This window comes from Artemia franciscana, chromosome 7, assembly GCF_032884065.1.
Source record: "Artemia franciscana chromosome 7, ASM3288406v1, whole genome shotgun sequence".
NCBI classification, from domain to species: Eukaryota; Metazoa; Arthropoda; class Branchiopoda; order Anostraca; family Artemiidae; genus Artemia; species Artemia franciscana.
The window spans coordinates 4,477,693-4,498,868 of NC_088869.1; the positions used below are offsets into that span (position 1 = coordinate 4,477,693).

The 21,176-nt window shown below is 32.9% G+C and overlaps 1 protein-coding gene and 1 long non-coding RNA gene across 3 annotated transcripts in view; one reads left to right on the forward strand and one right to left on the reverse strand.

The window, feature by feature from the left end:
* Nucleotides 1-1,487: 1,487 nt before the first annotated feature.
* Nucleotides 1,488-21,176, forward strand: part of LOC136028754 (hemicentin-2-like) — a gene marked incomplete in the record, with an annotated part of 380,916 nt that continues 361,227 nt past the window's right edge. The window contains 1 exon segment of the mRNA XM_065706639.1: nucleotides 1,488-1,949. Coding sequence (XP_065562711.1) covers nucleotides 1,862-1,949 — 88 coding nt within the window.
* Nucleotides 20,096-21,176, reverse strand: part of LOC136028756 (uncharacterized) — a 171,508-nt gene continuing 170,427 nt past the window's right edge. For both annotated transcript variants that reach the window (XR_010617868.1, XR_010617867.1), the window contains exon 2: nucleotides 20,096-20,292. This is a non-coding gene — a long non-coding RNA (uncharacterized LOC136028756). The remainder of the gene's footprint in view (nucleotides 20,293-21,176) is intronic.

Below are 21,176 nucleotides of genomic sequence, written 5' to 3' on the forward strand. Positions count from 1 at the left end.
CAAGGGCAATCATTAGAATCATGAGGTATAGATCTGAATACGGATTGTTTTCCCATGGACCATTATATGTTGCATGTTCAAGAGTCGGTAAACCTTACAATCTATTTATATGCACAGACAATGGGACAGCAAAGAATGTTGTATATTCGCAAGTTTTACGTAGTTAAAAACATATATATATATATATATATATATATATATATATATATATATATATATATATATATATATATATATATATATATATATATATATATATATATATATATATATATATATATATATATATATATATATATATCTATCTATATTCACAGGTGGGACATAGGGACACAACTACAATGGCGCGTAACTAATATGGCGCGTAACGACTTACGCGCGCGGGGGGGCTTGGGGGGGGCGCGAAGCGCCCCCACCAACTAGGTGTTGGGGTGGCGCGAAGCGCCACCCCAACAGCTAGTATATATATATATATATATGTTTTTAACTACGTAAAACTTGCGAATATACAACATCATTCTTCGATGTCCGTATGTCCCGGTCGTCATTTATATGTCCCGGTCGTTATTTGTGTCCCGGTGTCCCAGTCTGTAATTTCTCTTTGAGTGTCTCGGTCGTCATTTATATTCCCTTTAATCCAATATCTCAGAGAATCCTTTTATTTGGTGTTTCATAATCCAAGATTAAAAAACTAATGTGTAGAATGAAGTTTTTTTTTTATATTCAAACTAACTTCTGCATACAGGAACATCCCTAAACGTTAATTTGCTCACTAGTATCTAATACCGTTAGCCTACTATTTTTCCTCAAAACACATAGCTAGCAGGGAAACCGGCCTGGTTACGTCTGCAGTGATAAAATACCCTATCGAGCTTGACTATAGTTTGGTATTGTGGAGAGACATGAATGGTACAGCAAAAGTGGAAGATGGTCGCGTCGAAAAGTAAAGACCAGAGTGATATTTTTGGGGGAGGGGGGTGCGGTTGATAATTTTTTAAACATGGAAAAATTAGTTATATGCATTTTTCGTTACATTTTTACAAGTCAGGTTGCTTCACTTACTCTGTGAAGCGGAGGTAATGCCCTTTGTAGACTTGTTTGTCCTCAAAGCAGTAATTTAAAACCAACAGCACCGCTGACAATACTCTGTCATCCATAAAGAATAAACACAATTTGAAAATAGTTTAATATTTTTTTTTGGATTATATTGTATTAGAATTTTTAATTTAATTAAAACACTAAGTTTCGTTTGATCCAATCTGAAGCTTTCTGAAATTGAAAATCATTTATCCTCTTTTGTTTTGAATTTAGGTTCTATGATCTTAATATGATCTCATTTATGTATGATAATATTAGTATTTTATGTATTTTTTTTTACTCAGAGACAAACTTGAGGCTCCTCTCTAGCTCGTATCTCTCTTACAATTCTTTGGTGTTAACTTATATTTTGTCTAAGAATGTACCAAAAGTAAAGGGCTGATGATTAATCTTGCTACTACTCGACTAAGTAGAATAGTTTTCTTTTCCATGGCTATAAATAGTAATTTCCCGGGTTAAGGTGCTCTGTGGCATTGTTTTGGTAACTATTTATTCGACTAATGAGTTTTCCCATCCCTATCCTAAGAGAAAATAAACTTAGGATTTCGATTCTGATTGGCAGTAGGATTCCGCGCCTGGAGTCTTTTCTGCTATTTTATGGCTCTTCGAAACTCTAGTATTGTCCGGGAGTTCTTCTAGTGAAGTATTCAATGTTCTAAGGGATAAGGATATTGTGTTCTAAGGGATATCAAAAGTGATATATGTTGAATGGATACAAGTTGATCCTGTAGTGATTTTGTGTGCGGCTGTTTTGGTCTAAACGATGTTAAAAATTTTTAGGATGAGGAACTTGATTTTTCTACTTTCAGCTTATTTTACTTTTGTGTGGTCTATGGAGCTTGAAAATTCAGGTGTGTAAAACATATTTTTAATAGAAAATTCTTTTAGGAATATTTAGTGGTTATCAAATGAAAAACCACCATCCATACCCCTTGAAGTCTTTTATACTTCCAATGTGGCTGAAAAATAATTCTGTTTTTTTTTCAATAATTAAAAAAATAAATAATTTGCTATATAGCAAATTAGTAATACCATGTACAATGCTTAGTAGCAAAATAAATATGTAGTGAAACGAAAATTTGTTTTACATAAAAATATAGAAAATTAACCAACAACACACCAAAAACTAAGTCGCAATGGCATGTTGCAAAACAATGAATTGAAAAACGAAGAAAAGTAATAAATAGAAGATAGAAACATCAAGGGGGGGGGCAAACGTCGACCACCGTGATACCCCTAACATCCACTATAATTCAGCCAAGATAGGTACCTTGAAGCTGGGCAACTCATGATTACAATTAAAACCGTTGGTACTTGTATCATATAAGCTACCCACTATCACTGAAGAAGTGAAGTTTATTAAATCATCATGGTTTCTACCCTTTTGCAAAGGAACTCACTTAATATTTTAGAACAATCATGGAATATTAAAAAGGAACAAACTTAACAATTATACAGACAAAATAGGACAGGCTATTTGAACAAGTAAAAATTAGTACAATGAATTAAAAACACACAGACAAAAGATTAAATACTAAAAGGTTAGGTTCTGTGAACCAGACCAAGAAAAAAAATTTCTTGTAGATAATTTTTTGGCATAGGTCTGGAATAGCGGCTTTTCAGAAGAAAACATCCTAGAACAAAAGGAGACACGGTTTTAGATTGCTAATTTTATCCACATTTTTTTAGTTTGGTTTACTTTGTTGATATTTCATCCCCCCCTCTTATGGTCTCATTTCCTCCATTTTTATCTGTTTTGAATCAGTTTTCACCAGTAGTATTTTTCTAAAGTATTTTCTAAATAACTTAAGGCTATATCATCAGAGCGGGCTGTACCATTAAGGCTATACCATCAGAGGGGGCTGGAGATGAATTGTCAAAAGTAGGAGCAAAACCACAAAAATTAACATAAAATTATCAATCGAAAAATGTGTCTCTTTGTTCTAGGATGTCTCTTTATTTACAGCTGCTTTTCTAGAAATTTACCAATTTTAATATTTTAAAGAGAAGATAATAAAACAACAAAACAAGACATGAAAAAAAACTGAGTTCCACTGAAACTAATTCCCTTTAAAAAATATCAGCGACCTGGTTATCCGATAGGCTCATATAACTGATTGCAGGTAAAAAAAAGAAAAAGGATTAAATAGTGCCAACAGTAGCCTTTTTTCTGTGTTAAGCTGCAGAATTAGTACTTACTATAAAATTTAGGATGCCTGTCTATTTTTTGAAAACTCACTTACCAGAGCGTTCATACAACCACAATTTTTGTAGCAAAAAGTAATAACTGGAAAGCTTTTTTTTTATATTACTACATCGCTAATTGGTGTAATTTAAATTTGATTAAGAACAATCTTTTGTCCTTACTGCAGCCAAACCAATCTGAAGAGTAGTACTATATTTTGTATAGAAACTTGAAAATTTTCCATGAAATAAAATTTTTAATAGTGAGTATTCCTCCTAGCCTTTCAAAACAATTCTAATATTTTATGTCTAATCGAGAGGACCTGCAGATTATGCAGTATCCTGTTTCCGCCCCACTAGAATCTAAGACAGCGATCTCACTCCATCTTTAAAATTCCATCTAAGTACTAACTTCTTTTTACTATTCAGCATATTAGATTGTTGTGTCGACATCCTTTTTTTAAACCCTTCTTGAGATCTATTCTTGTACTTTTACTTTTTTCGGGCACTGAAGTATTGCATTGCCTGCCTTTGGTAGCTTGACTCTACACTTGGCAGCTAATGATGCGTCACATTTCCAGATTTTCGTGTAAATTTGTATAATACAATTTTATCCTCTTGATTCCAAAAATTTTTCAGAATATATTTTGTATTACTAGCTTTAGCTGCTAATTAAGTTTTCTTAATCATAATTTGATGATTATCTCGGAGTATAACTCTTAGGGATATCAGTTTCTGGAGGTTTAAAAAAAGAATGACCTTTTCTCGTAATTAGTCTGCAGTATCGATTCCTTAATAGCATTTTGTCTTAACTATAATGTAGGTGTATCGGAAACCTATATTCTCAAAGAGGCATTGCCTCGTCACTTCATTTTCTTTGTTAAGAAGACTAAGGGGAAATAAGTTGAATGTAATTTGTTATAAAACACCTGATTTGTTCAACTAACACATAATTTATTACCATAATATTCATCCTAAGACTATTTTTAAGATATAAGAAAAAATATGGACCATTGAACTTGCTTATGTTTTTAATATAAACAAAAATAATAAAAAAGAAGATTCAATTGCGTAACATAAAATAATTTTAATGCCCTTTTCCTTGGAAATTCTATTTGTTAAGATTGCTTTCAGTTATTTTTATAGGCAAGTTTGTTACATACAAAAGCTATTATAAAAATACCTCTATACTGGTAGGGTCCATTCCTTTTTTTCAATTTTATTATAATATTAAAAATAATAAAAAGCGTTGTTTGCTAATTGTTCAGAAGAAAATATGGGTTTCCTTATGCAGAGGATTAAAATATACACACAGAGCTGCATATGACCTACTGTCTTCTGCAAAAATCTTGTGTCAAAAATATTTCACTTGTCATAAAGTGGCAAATGTATAACATATGGAAGCTGTTGTATAAGTTTGTATTTGTAGGCGATTTTCCTTTTCTAAATTGTATTTAAAAAACAAAAATAATGTTGTTGACCATTCAGAAAGAAAACTTTTACGTAGGACTAGGTAAAAGAAATAGACATACATATGACTCATTCCCCAGGTGATAAGGCTCTAGTAGCGGTGGTAGAGTGGTAGAAACACACTCCTATAAAGTTGAAGGACGTGAGATAAAATCACCGAAAAGTAGGCAAGAGCTGCCACTGTGAATTTTTCTGATGTTTCTTTCCAATTCTATTTCAGAATTTTGTGTAGATAACTTAAAAATATATTTGATTATGTACATAAATGCTATACGCTATAAATTTGTGAGTTAGCCTATTTATACTAAATATTCTATTAGTGACTGATTTCCTTAAAGACATTAATCTTAGTCCAATTTCAAGTGGGGTTGGATGAATTTTATGTAGTGAAGTTCCTTTTGGAACGATATAATAGAAACAATATAATATTGTTTCTAGAAACAATATATAATATGTTTGTCCCCTTTGTAAAGATGATGATGAAGACTTGGATCATTTTCTCCGGAAATGCCCGGTGCTCTTGGATTTACGGGAAATTTATTTGCATGGGATTAATTTGATGCTTCCGGGTATTCTACAAAATAGTAACCCAACCACAATATTTCGAGTGGGAGTATATATAGATAAATCTTTAATAAGAAGAAAAAGTTTTATATGATTGATTTCTTTTGTAGTTAGATTAGGTACTTTTGCGTTGAATTCTGTTTTTTTGTGCGTGTTCGTACTGTTGTTAATTTCCTTGCTTGTTTGTTATTTATTTATATTTTTGTGTATATGGCCCACGGGTTTTTGAAATACACTTATCTATCTATCTATAATAGTGAACGTCAAAGGGCTTCTGAGCCTATTACAAAGCATGTATGTTTTGTTCTTAGATAAGGAAATAACCCAAAGGACGATCAAAGTTTTTCACTGAAGTTGGGCTTGCGATACCCGGGTCGGTTCTCCTTCGGATCTAAACTTTGGTTTGCAGCTTGCTAATGTTGTTATTCAAAGGTATCATAAGTCGGGAAAGCAGCTTGTTAAACCTTGGTACCCTTGAAAACATCAAGAGCTTGTAAATATTGCTTATAGATACCCTCTTATCTACAACAGTGAAATCCAATAAAATAGATGTCATTGACAGTATCCTCCAGTTTAAAAAACCCTCGGTAGGCTGCATTCTAACAAATAATTGCTGCTTATACAAATTTAGCTCCTGGGAGAGGGGTGGTTGAGGTAATATATTAACAAAATTTGTCCCCTATTTTTTTCTGTTTAGGATACTGACTTCTGTTTCCTAGCTTAAAGGTCCTAACAAGCAATGATCCCTCTGGTACCCCACATACACAGAGTGGCATCTAAAATACGTTATTGATATTTTAGGTTTGAAATTGACAATAGGAATCAATGGTTGAGATATCTTTAAGTTTCTTTGGTATTAAAATTAGCCAGCTGTTGCCCAGGTTCAACATGAGCTCCAAGTTCGAACTTCGGCCATTAACAAAGTTCGATCCAAAAATTTTCAAACTAGGTACCAAAGAGTTGACTTTAGTCTTGCCATTTGCTGTCTTATCGCCCTCTCAGACCGAGTGTAATAATTACGCACAAGCGTTGTGTGTGTTCTAATAGAGCCCCAGCCTTATCATCAATCAGCTAAAAATAGTTCAACTTTTGTTAATTTATATGATTTATTCTTCAAAATAAGTAGGGACATAGGAAACCACTAACATGTTTTTTTTTTGTTTGTTTTTTTTGTCTGAAGAAACAAACGTCTGCGAAAAAGTTTGCAGGAATGAGGAAAAAGTTTGCAGCTACAATTGTTTCTTTTTGCATAGTCCTCACATATCCCAGACGATCAAAAATAATTCTTTGGTGGAGGAATGAGAAATACCAATTTAAGACCTGAGCCTGGTGGCATTCTGTTTCTCCAAGTTAAATTAAACTTATACCCAAGTTAAATATGCTAAACGTGAAACAAATTAACAGAAAAAAAACAACAAAAATCGAATATAAAATTATCCTATCATTACCTCTACTAATTGACTGACGGCACTGTGCTTGACGATATTTGCGTTTATAAATAAACTATAAAGTACTGTACTAAAGAAAGTAACACTTACGATTAGATGGCGTTCATCTAATCCAAAGCAGCACCTCTCTAGAATGTCTGCCTATGCGCGGAGTATAAACTAAATGAAGTCCCTATGCCAAAGTCCTTAATAAGGGGCTAATTACGGTGTCGATAATCTAAGTTTGCTTATGCTTTTAGTCGCGCTAGGTAGACCTCCAGACGTTTATAAAATAATACTGATGGGCCACAGAGATGTGTTTTTACAGAACAAGTTTTTGTGACATTGATTAATTTTGAAGGTTAATCGACAGTCAGCGACTTTCTTTTGTTGCGTTACAGACGCATGTGGGGTGATTTGAAGACTTCGCTTAACATGGTCCGCCAATAATAAGGAAAAAGTTCGAATGACGTAAATATAGGCGGATTGTATGAAAAAGACTTTAGGGTTTCTGGGTCGAGACGGGTTCAGCATCAAGAGAGAATAAATTGAATGTTCTTACTAGCTGTCTTTTTTCATCTACTAATGTAGATTTGTTCATTTTTGCTTTCCATTTAGCAAAAATTCCGTCTGTCGTTCAATTAATTTTATTGATATCGTAGAGAGTGGATAAGTTTTAAACTTTTTTATTTTGCATAATTACTTGGCTAAGTAAAAGCATATATATATATATATATATATATATATATATATATATATATATATATATACATATATATATATATATATATATATATATATATATATATATATATATATATATATATATATATATATATATATATATATATATATATATATATATATATATATGGTCTCATACACCTGGCCATCTATTTTAGGGTTAAGTAATAATTGTTAAAAACACAAAACAAAAGCATTTAAAAAAAGAGAAAAAATCCATTTTCTTCATCGTCCCTCAGCTCTGTATGGAAAAGCTTTTGCCATTTGCTATTTTCCTCTAGGGATCCTTTTTTATTCCGAGATTTGAAAGATGTTACTCATGCAGCAGAAGAGGAAGCCTCATCAATCAAAAACTGTCTTTCGAGTTAAATTGAACAGTAGAGATTTGTGTAATAAGTCATTCCTGTTGACATTAAGCGCTCTTCGGCAATGTCTTAATGATAAGTATTTCAAGAAATGAAAACATATTTTAATTTTCAATTCAAAATGCTACGACCTTTGCTTTGCTTTTTGCTCGACCAAACATATTTTTTTAATAGAATCAACAGGAGTTTTTAAATTGGCCTTAAAAGTTCGGTTGACCACTTTTTGGTATTTAAACAATTTATACATTTAAGAAAATATTTTTTTGGGAAATTATCATCGATAAAAGAATTTGTAAGGGATAATGAGAAAGAAGCTTTCTATTGGTATATTTTTCTTCGTTTTGTCACGGCCCTTTTTGGCTTTTTTCCAAATAGTTCATTATTATTTTTGTTAAGTAGCCTACTTATGGGCAATGCACATTCTAACTTTTGAAAATAAATAGTTTACTCATACTAACTTTGGCTCTTCTAATTGGACCAGCAAAACATAAAATCTGTGGTTCGTATATACGGTCGGCCCTGATTTCATCTATGGCTTGGAAAATTTATTATGGCTTATAGAGAGCCCAATTAGAGCACAGATAGTATAATAAATTTTAAGCAATATTTTATTCTATTGTTCTGGTCTAGAAATTTTGAAATAGAACCATACAAACAATAAATATTTATGCCATTTTCATTTCGGACACACTAAGTTCGAAATAAAAGTCCTTTAGCAATGTCAAACCTTTCTTCTGTTTTTGTTGTGTCATCTATAGTGTTTTTTTTTAGGTAAAAACAAATTCACTATTGAAGACAGTGCTGAAAAAAATTATACTTGCGCTATTTTTTATGATTATTTTGCAACCTATATCTAATTCCCTCAATGGCTTTTATTTCATTTTGAATTCTGTTTGTTCGTTTCTGAGGGGCGATATTCAAGGAGGGGAGGGGAAAGATAAGCAACAACTCCCCTGGCTTTTAAAAATAAGTTATTTTGCATTTTCATTAAAAAGTAAGAAAAAGACAAAATCTCCCCACCTCTAACTCATTAAAATGAACTTGAAAAATCCCACCCCCACACATTTTCAAGAATTTGCACCATTGCCATTTCTAGTGATACTAAACACACAGCACTTGTATCTTTGGGCCAAATCCCTTGGCAACTATAAGAGTAGTTCTTCTTAAGTAGGGATTTTGAGTTGGAATTTTCCTTACAACTCTTACTGAACCTAAGCTCCCAAAAGTAGGTCCTTCCAGTAAACAGAGTTTAATAACTGTCCAAGGACTACGAACCTTTCTGAGATAGAACATCATGAAATATTTCCAATCTGTAAACGTTTATAAGCAATAAACTAGTATTTCGTTATTGAAAATTAGTTACCTATTGCATTTGTGTTGGGAGTTAGAGCAAAGTGGTCAAAAATAATCTTTACTTGTAACATTCTCTTCAGATCAAACTAAATTAAAATCGCCTTAAGTTCATAACGGGATGTTGCTGTTGTTGGAGCTCTATTTCATCGTTAGTTTCACTAACATATGAAAAAAAAATGTGTTTCATACTCATTCGGCAATATCACTAGAATTGCTCTTTGTCAGATAAATTGAATTTACCAAAGGCTTAGTGAGGTTTGGGTACTCTCTCTACTTATAAGAAGTCCCTTCTTCCTTCTCTCTTACGTTTGTTCGTCGCAATTCAGACTCTCGTCAAACAGTTCGTGGTAACAAACTGTAGTAAGGAGCGACCCGGCTCAATAGTAACCGAAATTCTAAGGAAATGAAATTTTAATACCAATAGTTACATCAAGAGAATTGTATTTTTATGCTGATTTGAAACATATAAGTTTCATTAAGTTTAGTCTTACCCATCAAAAGTTACTAGCCTGAGAAAATTTACCTTATTTTATTGCCTCGCTCTTTACGCTAAGGTTTTTATTGTTTAAAAAAATAGAGTTGTGAGAAAGAGTCAAACTTTAGCATAAAGAGCGGGGCGTTGAGGAGGGGACAATCCCTTCTTATACGGAACAATTTCTGTTCGTCTTAAGTTTTGATGTCGCTCCTTACTTGCAGTTAAAAAACTTGTTTTTTAATTTAATTACACTATTAGACCTCCCAAGATTTTGTGCAGTTCCCGAGGATGTGAGCAGAAATTTTGCGCCTTTTGTGCATTTGATTGGCTAAAATTCTTACAGTTATGGACAAAACAGGTGCAGTGCCTTTGAGCTTTGAGTACAGTGAAAATGACAGTGAAAACTGAAAGATGAGCCATACAGTGCCAGAAAGGCAAAGATATACTAAAGAAAACTGACCTGTTTCTGCGGATGATTGAATTATGCACGCTTATTTTAGTTTTGCCAAGATTTTAAACTAAGTTTCAGCGAAAGGAGGTGGCAAACTTGGGATTGGGAGGGGCAATTACCTCCCCTGCCCCATTGCAAATTACGCCCGGTATAAGTGGTCTTTTCTTACATATGGTTATTACCTGAGTACATAGTACTAAAAATAGCAGCAATCACTGCAATGTTGGAACAGCCACCTGTTACCTAGCACGTATAGTGATAATTAATTAGTTTTGACAATATGACTTAAATACAGTCCTTGCTTCAGCCACCTGTGTTCTTTTGCCCTTTTTCTCTGGCGAACCAACAGTTCTTCTTTTTTTCTTATCGTGCATTGGGGTTCCCCTTAACGCAAGGATTTGGGGATATATGATTTGAATAGGTCAGAATAAAAAACATTTTGGACCCATTTTTGGCATTTTTGGCAAATGCTGGATCTTGAGCTGACTTATGACAACCTCTAATAACAACATCTGTGTCACATACTCTGATATCCAGAGTTGATAAAGTCCCTGCTTTACCATCCCCGCTGGCGTTTGTTTTTGTCGGACTCCAGCAAAACTACTGGTAGATGTTCTGATGATAAGGATTAAGGTATAATTAGTTGGTTTAGATCATCAGACCTAAGGACGGTGCCCTCTTGAACCAACGATCTAAGTGTATAAGATTTTAGCTGGCCAGAACTAATTTAGGCCCATTATAGATCCCAATTTTGGGGGACGGTACCCTAAAATTAATATTGTCAAATGCCTTTCAACTGTGTTTCAACAGTGGCTGGCTGTTCAGCGGAATTACAAAAGCTGAAAATTGACAACTTCTCTGTCAGATACTCTGATGTCCAGAGTTGATAAATTCCCTGCTCTACCATCTCCACTTGTGTTGGCCTTTTGTAAGACTACAGCAAAACCACTGGTGGATGTTCTGACGATAAGGATTTGGTGGAATTAGTTGGTTTAGATCATCAGACCTAAAGACGGTGCCCTCTTGACCCAACGATCTAGGATATAAGATTTGAGCTGGTCAGAATTAATTTAGGCCCATTATAGATCCCAATTTTGGAGAACCATACCCTCAAATTAATATTGTCAAATGCCTTTCCACAGTGTTTCGACAGTGGATGCTAACTTCTCTGTCAGATACTCTAATGTAAAGAATTGATAGGTTCCCTACTCTATCATCCCCACTTGTGTTTGATTTTTGTCAGAAGAAGATGCTCTGATGATAATAATCTAGGTAGAATTAGTTGGTTTAGATAATCCGACCTAAAGACGGTGTTTATCTAATATAACAACTTGAGAGAAACCTTAGGAAACCTTATCGAAGCAACAGGGAAGAAAAGGATAGCGCAAGTAGCTCGTGAAAACAGATTCAATCTGTAGCTTATTATGAATTGATGTTGTCTTTCATGAGAATTTGATGCTTCCAGTAGATGGCTAGATGAGTTTGGTGTCTTTTTTTAAAGAGTAAAATATGGTATAACCTCAAATAGAAAATAACAAGGTGTTTATGCTAAAGGTTACAAAATTAAATCCTTGAAACGACCTCTTTACTAAGGTGACCTAAGAGAGCAGCCATGATAAGAACAATATCTGGTTTACCTATTACCTATTGCCTATCTGGTTTACCTGGTATTATTTATCTGGTTTACCCACAAAAACAGAAGAGAATTTCATTTTTAAATGGAATCTTTTGTGGATTGTTATCTATAGGATTTCGAACAATTGTCACTGAAACTGTAACTACTCAAATTTATTAAGTTCTCAGGTAAACATAAGTATGAATCCAACAGGAAGGGCCACAAGACCATCTATGGTGATATCTCGTGATATTCACGTATTATTCAAGGGTTTCTATATGATTCATCCTTTTACCTTGTTTTCGGAGAAGTTCATCTTGGTAAACGGAAGGTGATAGGGGATTGGGAAATGTCTATCACAGGATTCGTTTTTTAGTGGTGGTGTTCTACCTGATTTTTTTTTTTTTTTTTTTTTTTTTTTTTTTTTTTTTTTTTTTTTTTTTTTTTTCGACTAACAAAATTGAGGTCTCAGAATTTGGGCATAAAACGTTCTATGCTTGAATACTCAAAAGTCTTCTATGCTACTCTTCTGTACTTAAAAGTCTTCCCCTTGTCCATACTCTCTCTCTCTCTCTCTCTCTCTCTATATATATATATATATATATATATATATATATATATATATATATATATATATATATATATATATATATATATATATATATATTAGGATGTGTCCACTATATATCCCCTAGAGTCTATACTTGCTACTCAGATACCTGCTACTCAGCAAGCATAACAGACGCAAATTACTTTTATGACTTAAAATTTACCAAAGAACAAACCCCAATAAGTTCCGATTCTAAAGTTCCAAACAAAAATACAACTAACCAAAATATATGTGGATTTTGTACACTTAAAAATTTGTAAATGTTTTTTCTTAATCCATACGCTTTTTAGGTCTAATCTATTTTAATAAGGTATTGAAGAAAAATCATTAATGTTGATCTGAAATATTTTAATTTCTTTTGCTGTTTATGTTAATCTTAATGAAATACTTTCCAAATAAGTTTTTAGAAGAAAATTTCCTCCGAAACGATTGAGGACAACAAGTTTTTTGGCTTCGTTTTCGTACTTTCAAACACCGTTCTTGTTTTAATAGAAAGTTTGATACCCTTAGCCCGGGAAACTTTCGAAAGTTTCTAACCAAAAAAAAAAAAAATGTTTTTGGACTATTTTCTGACCCTATTTTCTGGCAACCTTATTTCCTTTTCAACGTTTTCTTGTGAATTGGGGTCCTCACGACACAAATAAAAGAATACAAGCCTCTAACTAATGGGGTGAGAAATTTTTTGACTATTTCTTAGGCCCAATTTATTCAGGGGGGGGGGGGTGACATGTACCTAAAAATTGGTTTTGTTGTATGTTAGGCTCTTTTTCACTTGAAGGACTTGCAGTTGTGAGTTTGAACCTGGTCAGAGACCAAAATTTCTCAGCCGTTTTTTGGCTTCAAAGTACATATGTGCTCTCCCGAGGAAGTAGCCTATGTCTTGCTCTTGACATTCCTGAATGTTTTAAACCAATCAGGCAGCCAAGATCAAACAATGTCCCCATTTTTCACTATAAAACCTATCAGTAAAAACATGAAAATTTGCATAATCTTTAGTAAGTGTAGTAGGGGTTCAGGGAATAGGGAAAGAGATCATGCCATTCCTAATGTCCTATTTGTTGGAGTTTCTGACAATTTTGAACATAAAAGATGTACAAAATTTGATTGCTTTACCAGTTTTTAAATATTCTTTTTCACATACTATGATACTAAACCATTCGAACTGAAATTTTAACCATAACATTCAAACATATTATGATGGCTAGAAATTTGAACTGAATTAAACTTAAAACTGTTTAAAAGTAAAGGTTTATTTCTTATTTATTTTTATTTTTAGTAGAAAATTGTATCTTGTTTATTGGTTTTAGAGCATATCTTATGCAAAAATTTGTTTGGTCTTAAGTATCGATTAAAAATTTTTATTACTCGACGGAGAGTCTTAGATTTATTTCTACTAAGAAACCAATTCAAAAGCCTTTGTGATTTCATATTGATTTTGAAACAAAGCATAAATTTAAGTCATAAAATAGAGAAGGTTACCAGCAAAGGGCACCAGATAAAATAGAACAAAGAAAAAATAAAATAAAAATAGAAAAAAGAAATAGAAATAATTAAAATAAACAAAAGGCTACTAGACTCTTGAGCACCAAAAACTAAGCTGAAACAAAATTGTATCGATCATTTTAATCTTTGTCAAAATATTTCACAAATCCTGTCAAAGAAACCTTAAAAGACTTCTGTTACGTAGAAGTTGATGTTTACTTATTTTTATTTATTTATCTAATATGGAATGGAAAGGACACTTCGGGGAACTCTTCTTAAAAATAAAGAATTTATTCAAATCAGCAAAACAATTTTCCGTTCTTTTAATACCATATAATTATATTTTAGCTACTTCTATAGATTTCTTACTAATTTTTTTTTAGATCTCTTACAAGTTCAATTGAAAGGGAGGGGCTTTTCGGACTCGCAATGTTAACCTCTGTTATTCTATCCAATAACTTTTTTATTTATATAAATTGCTTTTTAGATTTTACCAAAATGTAATAAATTACATTTTGGTCTTTTAGATCCGATATTTGGGGATTTAAGAATTGAGCCAGTCAGATAACAAATAGATTTAGGCCGTTTTAGATACCATTTTTGGTAGAACGGTGCTATCAAATTAATAAATTGTGACATATTATTTCCATTGGCTCAGTAACTAACAACTGTCGGCCTCTATCAGATGAAAAATAACGGGTTTTTGGTGAATCTCTGAGTCCCTATCACTCTCCTTCTTCTCAACGAAATATTCCGTCCTTTTCCAACAAAGATTTTAGGACTTTATTTGCAGGAAATTTTTTTTTCCTTGTTCATTTTGATTCGTGTGGTAAGAAAACGACGTAATTTTCAAATTAATTAGAAAAAGGTTTATGGCCCTTTTTTCATTCTTCGTCAAGCCCTGTTTTCTGGGAAGCCAATATATTTTATTATTTTTTTCTTTTTGCATTTGGGTCACCTTTCTCCAATGACTTAAAGAAACAAGCTTCATGTTAATTGAAAAAAAAAATTAAGTTTGGCTCTTTTTCAACCTTATTTTTGGGAGTCCTGTACCCCAAAACCGTTTTTTATGCATCAGGTTTGGCTTGGGCCAAGGAATTGCGGCTGAAAGTTTCAGGATGATCCGGATAATTTACCATTCCCTTGGCCAAGAAAGAATTGCTTGAAAGTTTGCCAATTGGATCTCGAAGATTTTACATGGTCCCCTTTTTCAATTATTATACCTATTTGCATAAAATTGGTAATTCGCCTAATTCACGACTTTGTTCTAGGGGCTTCATGAATTATTTCATCCCCGTAGGCATACTCAATGAACTTTTCGAATATCTTCAGCCACTTGGCCATCTTCTAATTTTGACCGGATATTTCTAGGGGCTATGGTAGGAGAGTGGCTAGCAAAGAAGGTTCAGGAGCTGGCTGGTCACCTTACAAGCACTTTCAACCCTGAAAACACATCTGAAACATCCACCTTGATGTCGAATAAGTCCCTTCCAAGTGTCTTGGACTGCTCCGTCCATGCAAATTTCCCAGGAGAAAATTAATCATTACATTGAAGACACCTTGCTCTTTACCAAGGGAAAATCATAGCATCAACTCTAATACTTTTTATCTTCTCCTGTTGCCCTCGTGTTAGAACATTTGTACTTGAAAGATATGGGATATAAATCAAACCATAGTATCAAGAGTGGAGGCTTTATTAAGGCATCCCCCTAAACCGGACAAATTTCACTCGTTTTAAGTTTCAAATTCACTCTTTACTCTCATGTGAAAGTTATATTTTTAAATTAATATCTGGTCGTTTAAATATTATGTCTATTCCTATCTTAAATACGAGGAGGGCCACCAACCGCCTAAGCTCTTACTTATCATTAAACCTTAACTTTCGCCAAACGGTGCACAAATATAAAAAGCTTTCTTAATGTATTTGATTTTCAAAATAAAACAAAATTTGCCCATATAACTATTTATTATCTCCTTTCCAATGCTACTCCCGCTATATGCTGTTTTCATTAATAAATATTGATTCACTCTCCGTGACCCCAAGTCTCTATTTTTTAAGTTCATGTTTAATATTCGTCCGCCAATGCTTGATCATTCTCTAATGATGATCATCCCTGAAAGAGCGCACCCCTTAAAATGTTTGTAAAGTATAGGGGGTAGGGGGAAGGGTTGTAATATAAAACAAATTTTAGCTGATCTTTTTTAGTGTTTTAAAGTAAATTTTTTTTAAGTTCCCGCTTAAAATTGGATTCTTTCTTATGGCAAAACTTGTTATCTATGGCACAAAATGGCCAAAAACACCGTTTGTTGAGGCCTAATTTATTTTGGTAGTTAAAAAAGAGAACTGTAACTTTCAATTTCTGTTCGGACGAGTCCTCGTCCAGTTTTCTAGTACGATTGGTTTTATACGATTACCCCTGGAAATTTTTTTTTTCAAAACATGCGTTCATGATCATCCTTCCTGAAAGTAGCGAAATTTAGCTTTTTTGTTTATATGGGTTTGAAATCTCTACAACGTTCTCTGAAAAGCAAAATTTAGATAAGGTTTTTTTTAAAAATCAAAATTGAGTTTCTTCTCGATGTCATCTTCCTCTTTGTTCTCGAATTAGGCAAATTTTCTCTGTCTCATAGCTTTTAATGATTAATTTAAAACGAATAAATTAGGAATATTTAAAACCACTGTAAAAAGGCAATTGTTTTGGTGTAGATATTGTAATCAAAATCTTTATTTTTCAGTTTTGTTTACTATTGGGATGAGTGGCTCTTTACTTTCAGTTCGTTATTACAAATTATTTAGACGAAATGTTTGTAGTCAGCATTGTTTCTTGGCTCCATAACTTACCATAATTCCCCCTTTTTTTTACATTTATATTACTTTATATACTGTACCTTTGCAACCTACATTTATAGCTAATGTTTCTTTCAAAAGTTTTATGTGGGACTCGGAATGCTAATTTTTCACGTCATGACTCCATAGGAACTCCAGTCACGTTTTCTGAATTCCTTCCACAGTTTAACAAGCCGTTTTTTGGATATTTTAACCGTTTTAGGGTGCCGAAAACTCGAGCGTTACATTTACATAATTTCATTTTCAATTTTCGTAAAATTGAAAAAGCTGGTCCCGTTCTCATTAGCTGTTGCGAGGTAAATATTCTTATGCGGCATTTTTGAAATTCACAGACTTGTTTCCTATCTCTATCAAACAATTGGAGGCAACGAACTGTAAGTAAGGAGTAAGATACTTTCTTACATTTAGAGTGACTGAAATTTCAATGGAAATGTGATGAGAAGCAGAAACTTTGATAGTAAGAATAAAGAGTAATTATGTTTTTAAACATGAAAAAAAATAATGTGTCATAGAAATGCTACTGCCATTTGTTTATTCCATCTCATAAATATGCAGCTTCCCATTAGGCCATTACTCACCATTTACAGAATTAATTTTAAAAAAGAATTTCAATAAAAAGGTTTTTTAAAGAAAATTAAAGAGCAAAATCTAAACCCAAGAAAAGCTGAAATAATTTCCCATAATATTTCATACATAAAAAGAACAGAAAATAAAATCAATAATAAAATGAATCTCAAAAGAAACAGAAATTAAAATGAATAATCACATCAAACATAAAGATGACAGATACTGCTTTAGATAAATAAATAAATCCGAAAAAAAAACCGGAATTAAAATGAATAAACCAGTCAAGCTTAAATTGAACAAATATTACCACAGACAGGAGTAGTGCCACCTTCTAAGAACCATAGCGTCAATTGCACTTTACTGAAAACAAAACGTATTTAAACATTTCCTCTTTTATAACTATAACATTGAAATGTCAAAGGATCACTGGGACTATAAGAAACTAATATCATTGCATATTAAACAATTAGTTTACTTTCATTGTTTTTTCTCAGTGATCTTGATCATTTCGGTGATTTTTTGTTTGTTGTTTTGATCAATGGCAACCACACTGTTCAAATGATACATTATTTTCATAAAAATCAAAGAACGTTAATATAGTTATTAAGTATTTGTAGCTTAATTGGAGCAGATATTACTGTCAATAAATTAATGGGGCAGAAATGAACAGAGACTACAATCGATAACCAAGTAAAACTAAACCGAACAGAAATTACGGCAAACAGGAAAAAGGTAACGCCCTCAAAGCTTTTTAAGAACCAGAGCATTATTTGTACTTCACTGAAAATAATTCTTATTTTGCCCTTTGTGTTGTTTAGTTCAAAACAACATGGCATAATAATAGCCATAGCATCAGCAACGATACAAAAAGAGAAATTATGTCACAAATGCTTGTCAGGGTGTACAAATAAGAGTTGTGATACGATTCACTTTCCCTCCCTCTTAAAACCTAAGAGTGGCTTTAATATCAGCTGGGTTTCATTGAAAACGCTTTTTAAGAGCCAAAGCGATTTGAGAGATCCTCCCCCCCACCCCCACCCCCCCGACGCCCGTCATTTTCCATAAAAAAACGTCCAAACAAAGTTTTGTGACATCAATTTTTTCAGCCATGTTGGAAACTCAGTAATTATGTGTTCGGGGATGTCACCCCATGGGCATCTTCTATAAATCCTTTTTTCTCTACTTTTGCTTGTACTTAAGATTAATAAAGGGATCCGTCTTTATTGATCCCGTATTTTGCCATTGCTTCCTGCTATCACCAAAGCACTTCAAAAAAAAAAAATCTTCGAATTCCTATCTTTAGACTTTACTGGCATATTATTCTTATTATTAATTACATATTATATATTATTCTATGGATTAAATTCTATAAAAATACTTCTTATTTTGCTCTTTTCGTTGTTTAGTTCAAAATATCACTACATAATATTAGCCATAGCATCAACAACGACACAAAAAGAGAAACTATGTCACAAATGCTTATCACGGTGTACGAATAAGAGTTGTGATATGATTCACTTTCCCTCCCTCTCAAAACCTAAAAGAGTGGCTTTAATACCAGCTGGGTTTTATTGGGAATGATTTATATTTTGAACAGTGTGGTTTAATTTGTCTAAAAATTAACAATAGCACCAATACAAGAAGAAGAAACACCAAAATAACCAAAATTAATGAAAAGAGCTATAAAAGCATATTGCTTCATATATAAGGATACTAATTCCCAGAGGTCTTAGCAATTTTAGATATTTTACAAGAAAAAATTGAATATATTTTGTTTTCATTACGGCAAAAATGACGCTCTGGCTTTTAGAAGCTGCAAAAAGTGTTAACCCTACTTCTGTTTGTCGTGATTTATGTTTTTTGGGGGGCTCACTAATTCATTTATTAGGATGAAATTTCATCGTAACAATCATCAAGTTTGAAATATTATATGACTTCATCTCTACCCGTCTGTGGTTTAATTTAGTTCTTTACTTCTCTTTGAAAGTTTCCTTTTTTAGGAATTTTTTTTTGATTATTTGCTGTTTACATCTGTACATTTGTTTGTATGTATACAAGATGAAAAAACTTAAACAAGAAGAAAAACAGGGATATTTACTGCCAGTGAAAAGCATAGATGAAAATTAAATACTTCGGAGAAAACCTCTGCTCAGCTGTCTTCAGTGCAAAGATACAAAAATAAAATAAAAATGTAAAAAAAATCAGTAAAATAAATAAGAACAATCCTTACAAAACAACCACTAAAATGCTTGTTATTTATGATATATATATATATATATATATATATATATATATATATATATATATATATATATATATATATATATATATATATATATATATATATATATATATATATATATATATATATATATATATATATATATATATTTAATGTCTTTTTTTCTTATTTAATTTCTTTTTTTTATATAACTTTTTTTTAAAATTAATTTCTGACCGTTTTTTAAATGATACCAGGAAAACTGACCCAATTTCTAGGGAGAAATACCCTCCCAAGGGATAAATCCTCTAAACAATTCAATCCAGATGAAACTTTACCCAGGACAATTACCCTTAACAGCTCTCCTGGGGCTGTGTGGGGTCATGCTATATCCAAAGGCATAGTTATTGGGACTTTAAACTATTATAAACAAAATGGTTATCTCAAAATCATAATCAGGGGATTTTAGGGAAAAAATCGAGAGGGGAGGCGCCAAGTTGCCCTCCAATGTTTTTGGTCACTGAAAAAGGCACTTGACTTTCTGTTCAAATTAGCCCTCTAACGATAATCTAGGTCAACTGGGACGATACAATCACCCCTGGAAAAAAAACAACAAATAAGCATGCATTAGTGATCTTTCTTCGGGCAAAAAATACAAAATTCTATATTTTTGCAGATAGAAGTTTAAACCTCTACGTCAGGATTCTCTGATACGGTGAATCTCATGGTGGGATATATCTGGTATATCCTGTTTCCTTCAGCTTCCTGTCCCCTGTCCTCCACTGATTAATTTCCACGCCAAAGTGATATTTGGTGTCCTATAATGAGTTTTCCTTGTAAGGTTATTATTGATTTGGCAATCAATTTCTTATCAAAAAGCCAAAAAAAGTAAATTGAACTACACATTTTGGAAGTTAAAAGTTAAATACACTTATATGAAGTTTGAACTATAGAAGAAGAAGAAGAAAGTTTATTTGAGCCCTACGGCCATACACAACATGATTTAATAGTGCAACACTGCACAGAACACACACTCAATATAAAACAATACTTATTTTCATTCACTCGGGCTCGACTGAGCCTCTCCCGCCATTTCCACATATCGTGCCATTTTGCATATGGTTCCTGGCTTCGAAGACCTCGGGATATCAGAAAGTAGCACCAACCGATGGTCCCCCCAAATTTCATCCCTAAGACTTTCAAGCTCCTGGCACTCCATGAGGAAATGGGCTAAATTATTATCCTCTTTTCCGCAATACCCACACTTACCATTTGTTCCCATATTTCTTTTTATTTCTGTTCCCTATGTACTGGAAGGCAATTTCCCCTCAACTGGATCCATGATTTTATATATTTGAAAGGTAAATTTACCTTAAAATAATATTCTTTCCCAAAAGTTTCTTTTACTTTACTATATTCATTCAGTGTTTCCGACGAACGTACTAAACAACCCCACTCTTGTATCTTTTGGTCTTTCAATCTCTGCATAATTTCTGGAAGGCATTGTGTGTTTCCGGGTCCGTTTTCTTCCATCCACAAACAAGAAAGGCCTAGTTTGTCAAGAGATTTCTTGATTTGTTGAGTCCAATTAGTTTTTCTATTGATTCGAAGCAAATGTTTAGCTTGTTAATGTTAAATGTTAAGCTTGTTTAGCCAATCGGTCCTCAGGAAGTTGGGTTGATATCAGCCCAAACTTAAATAC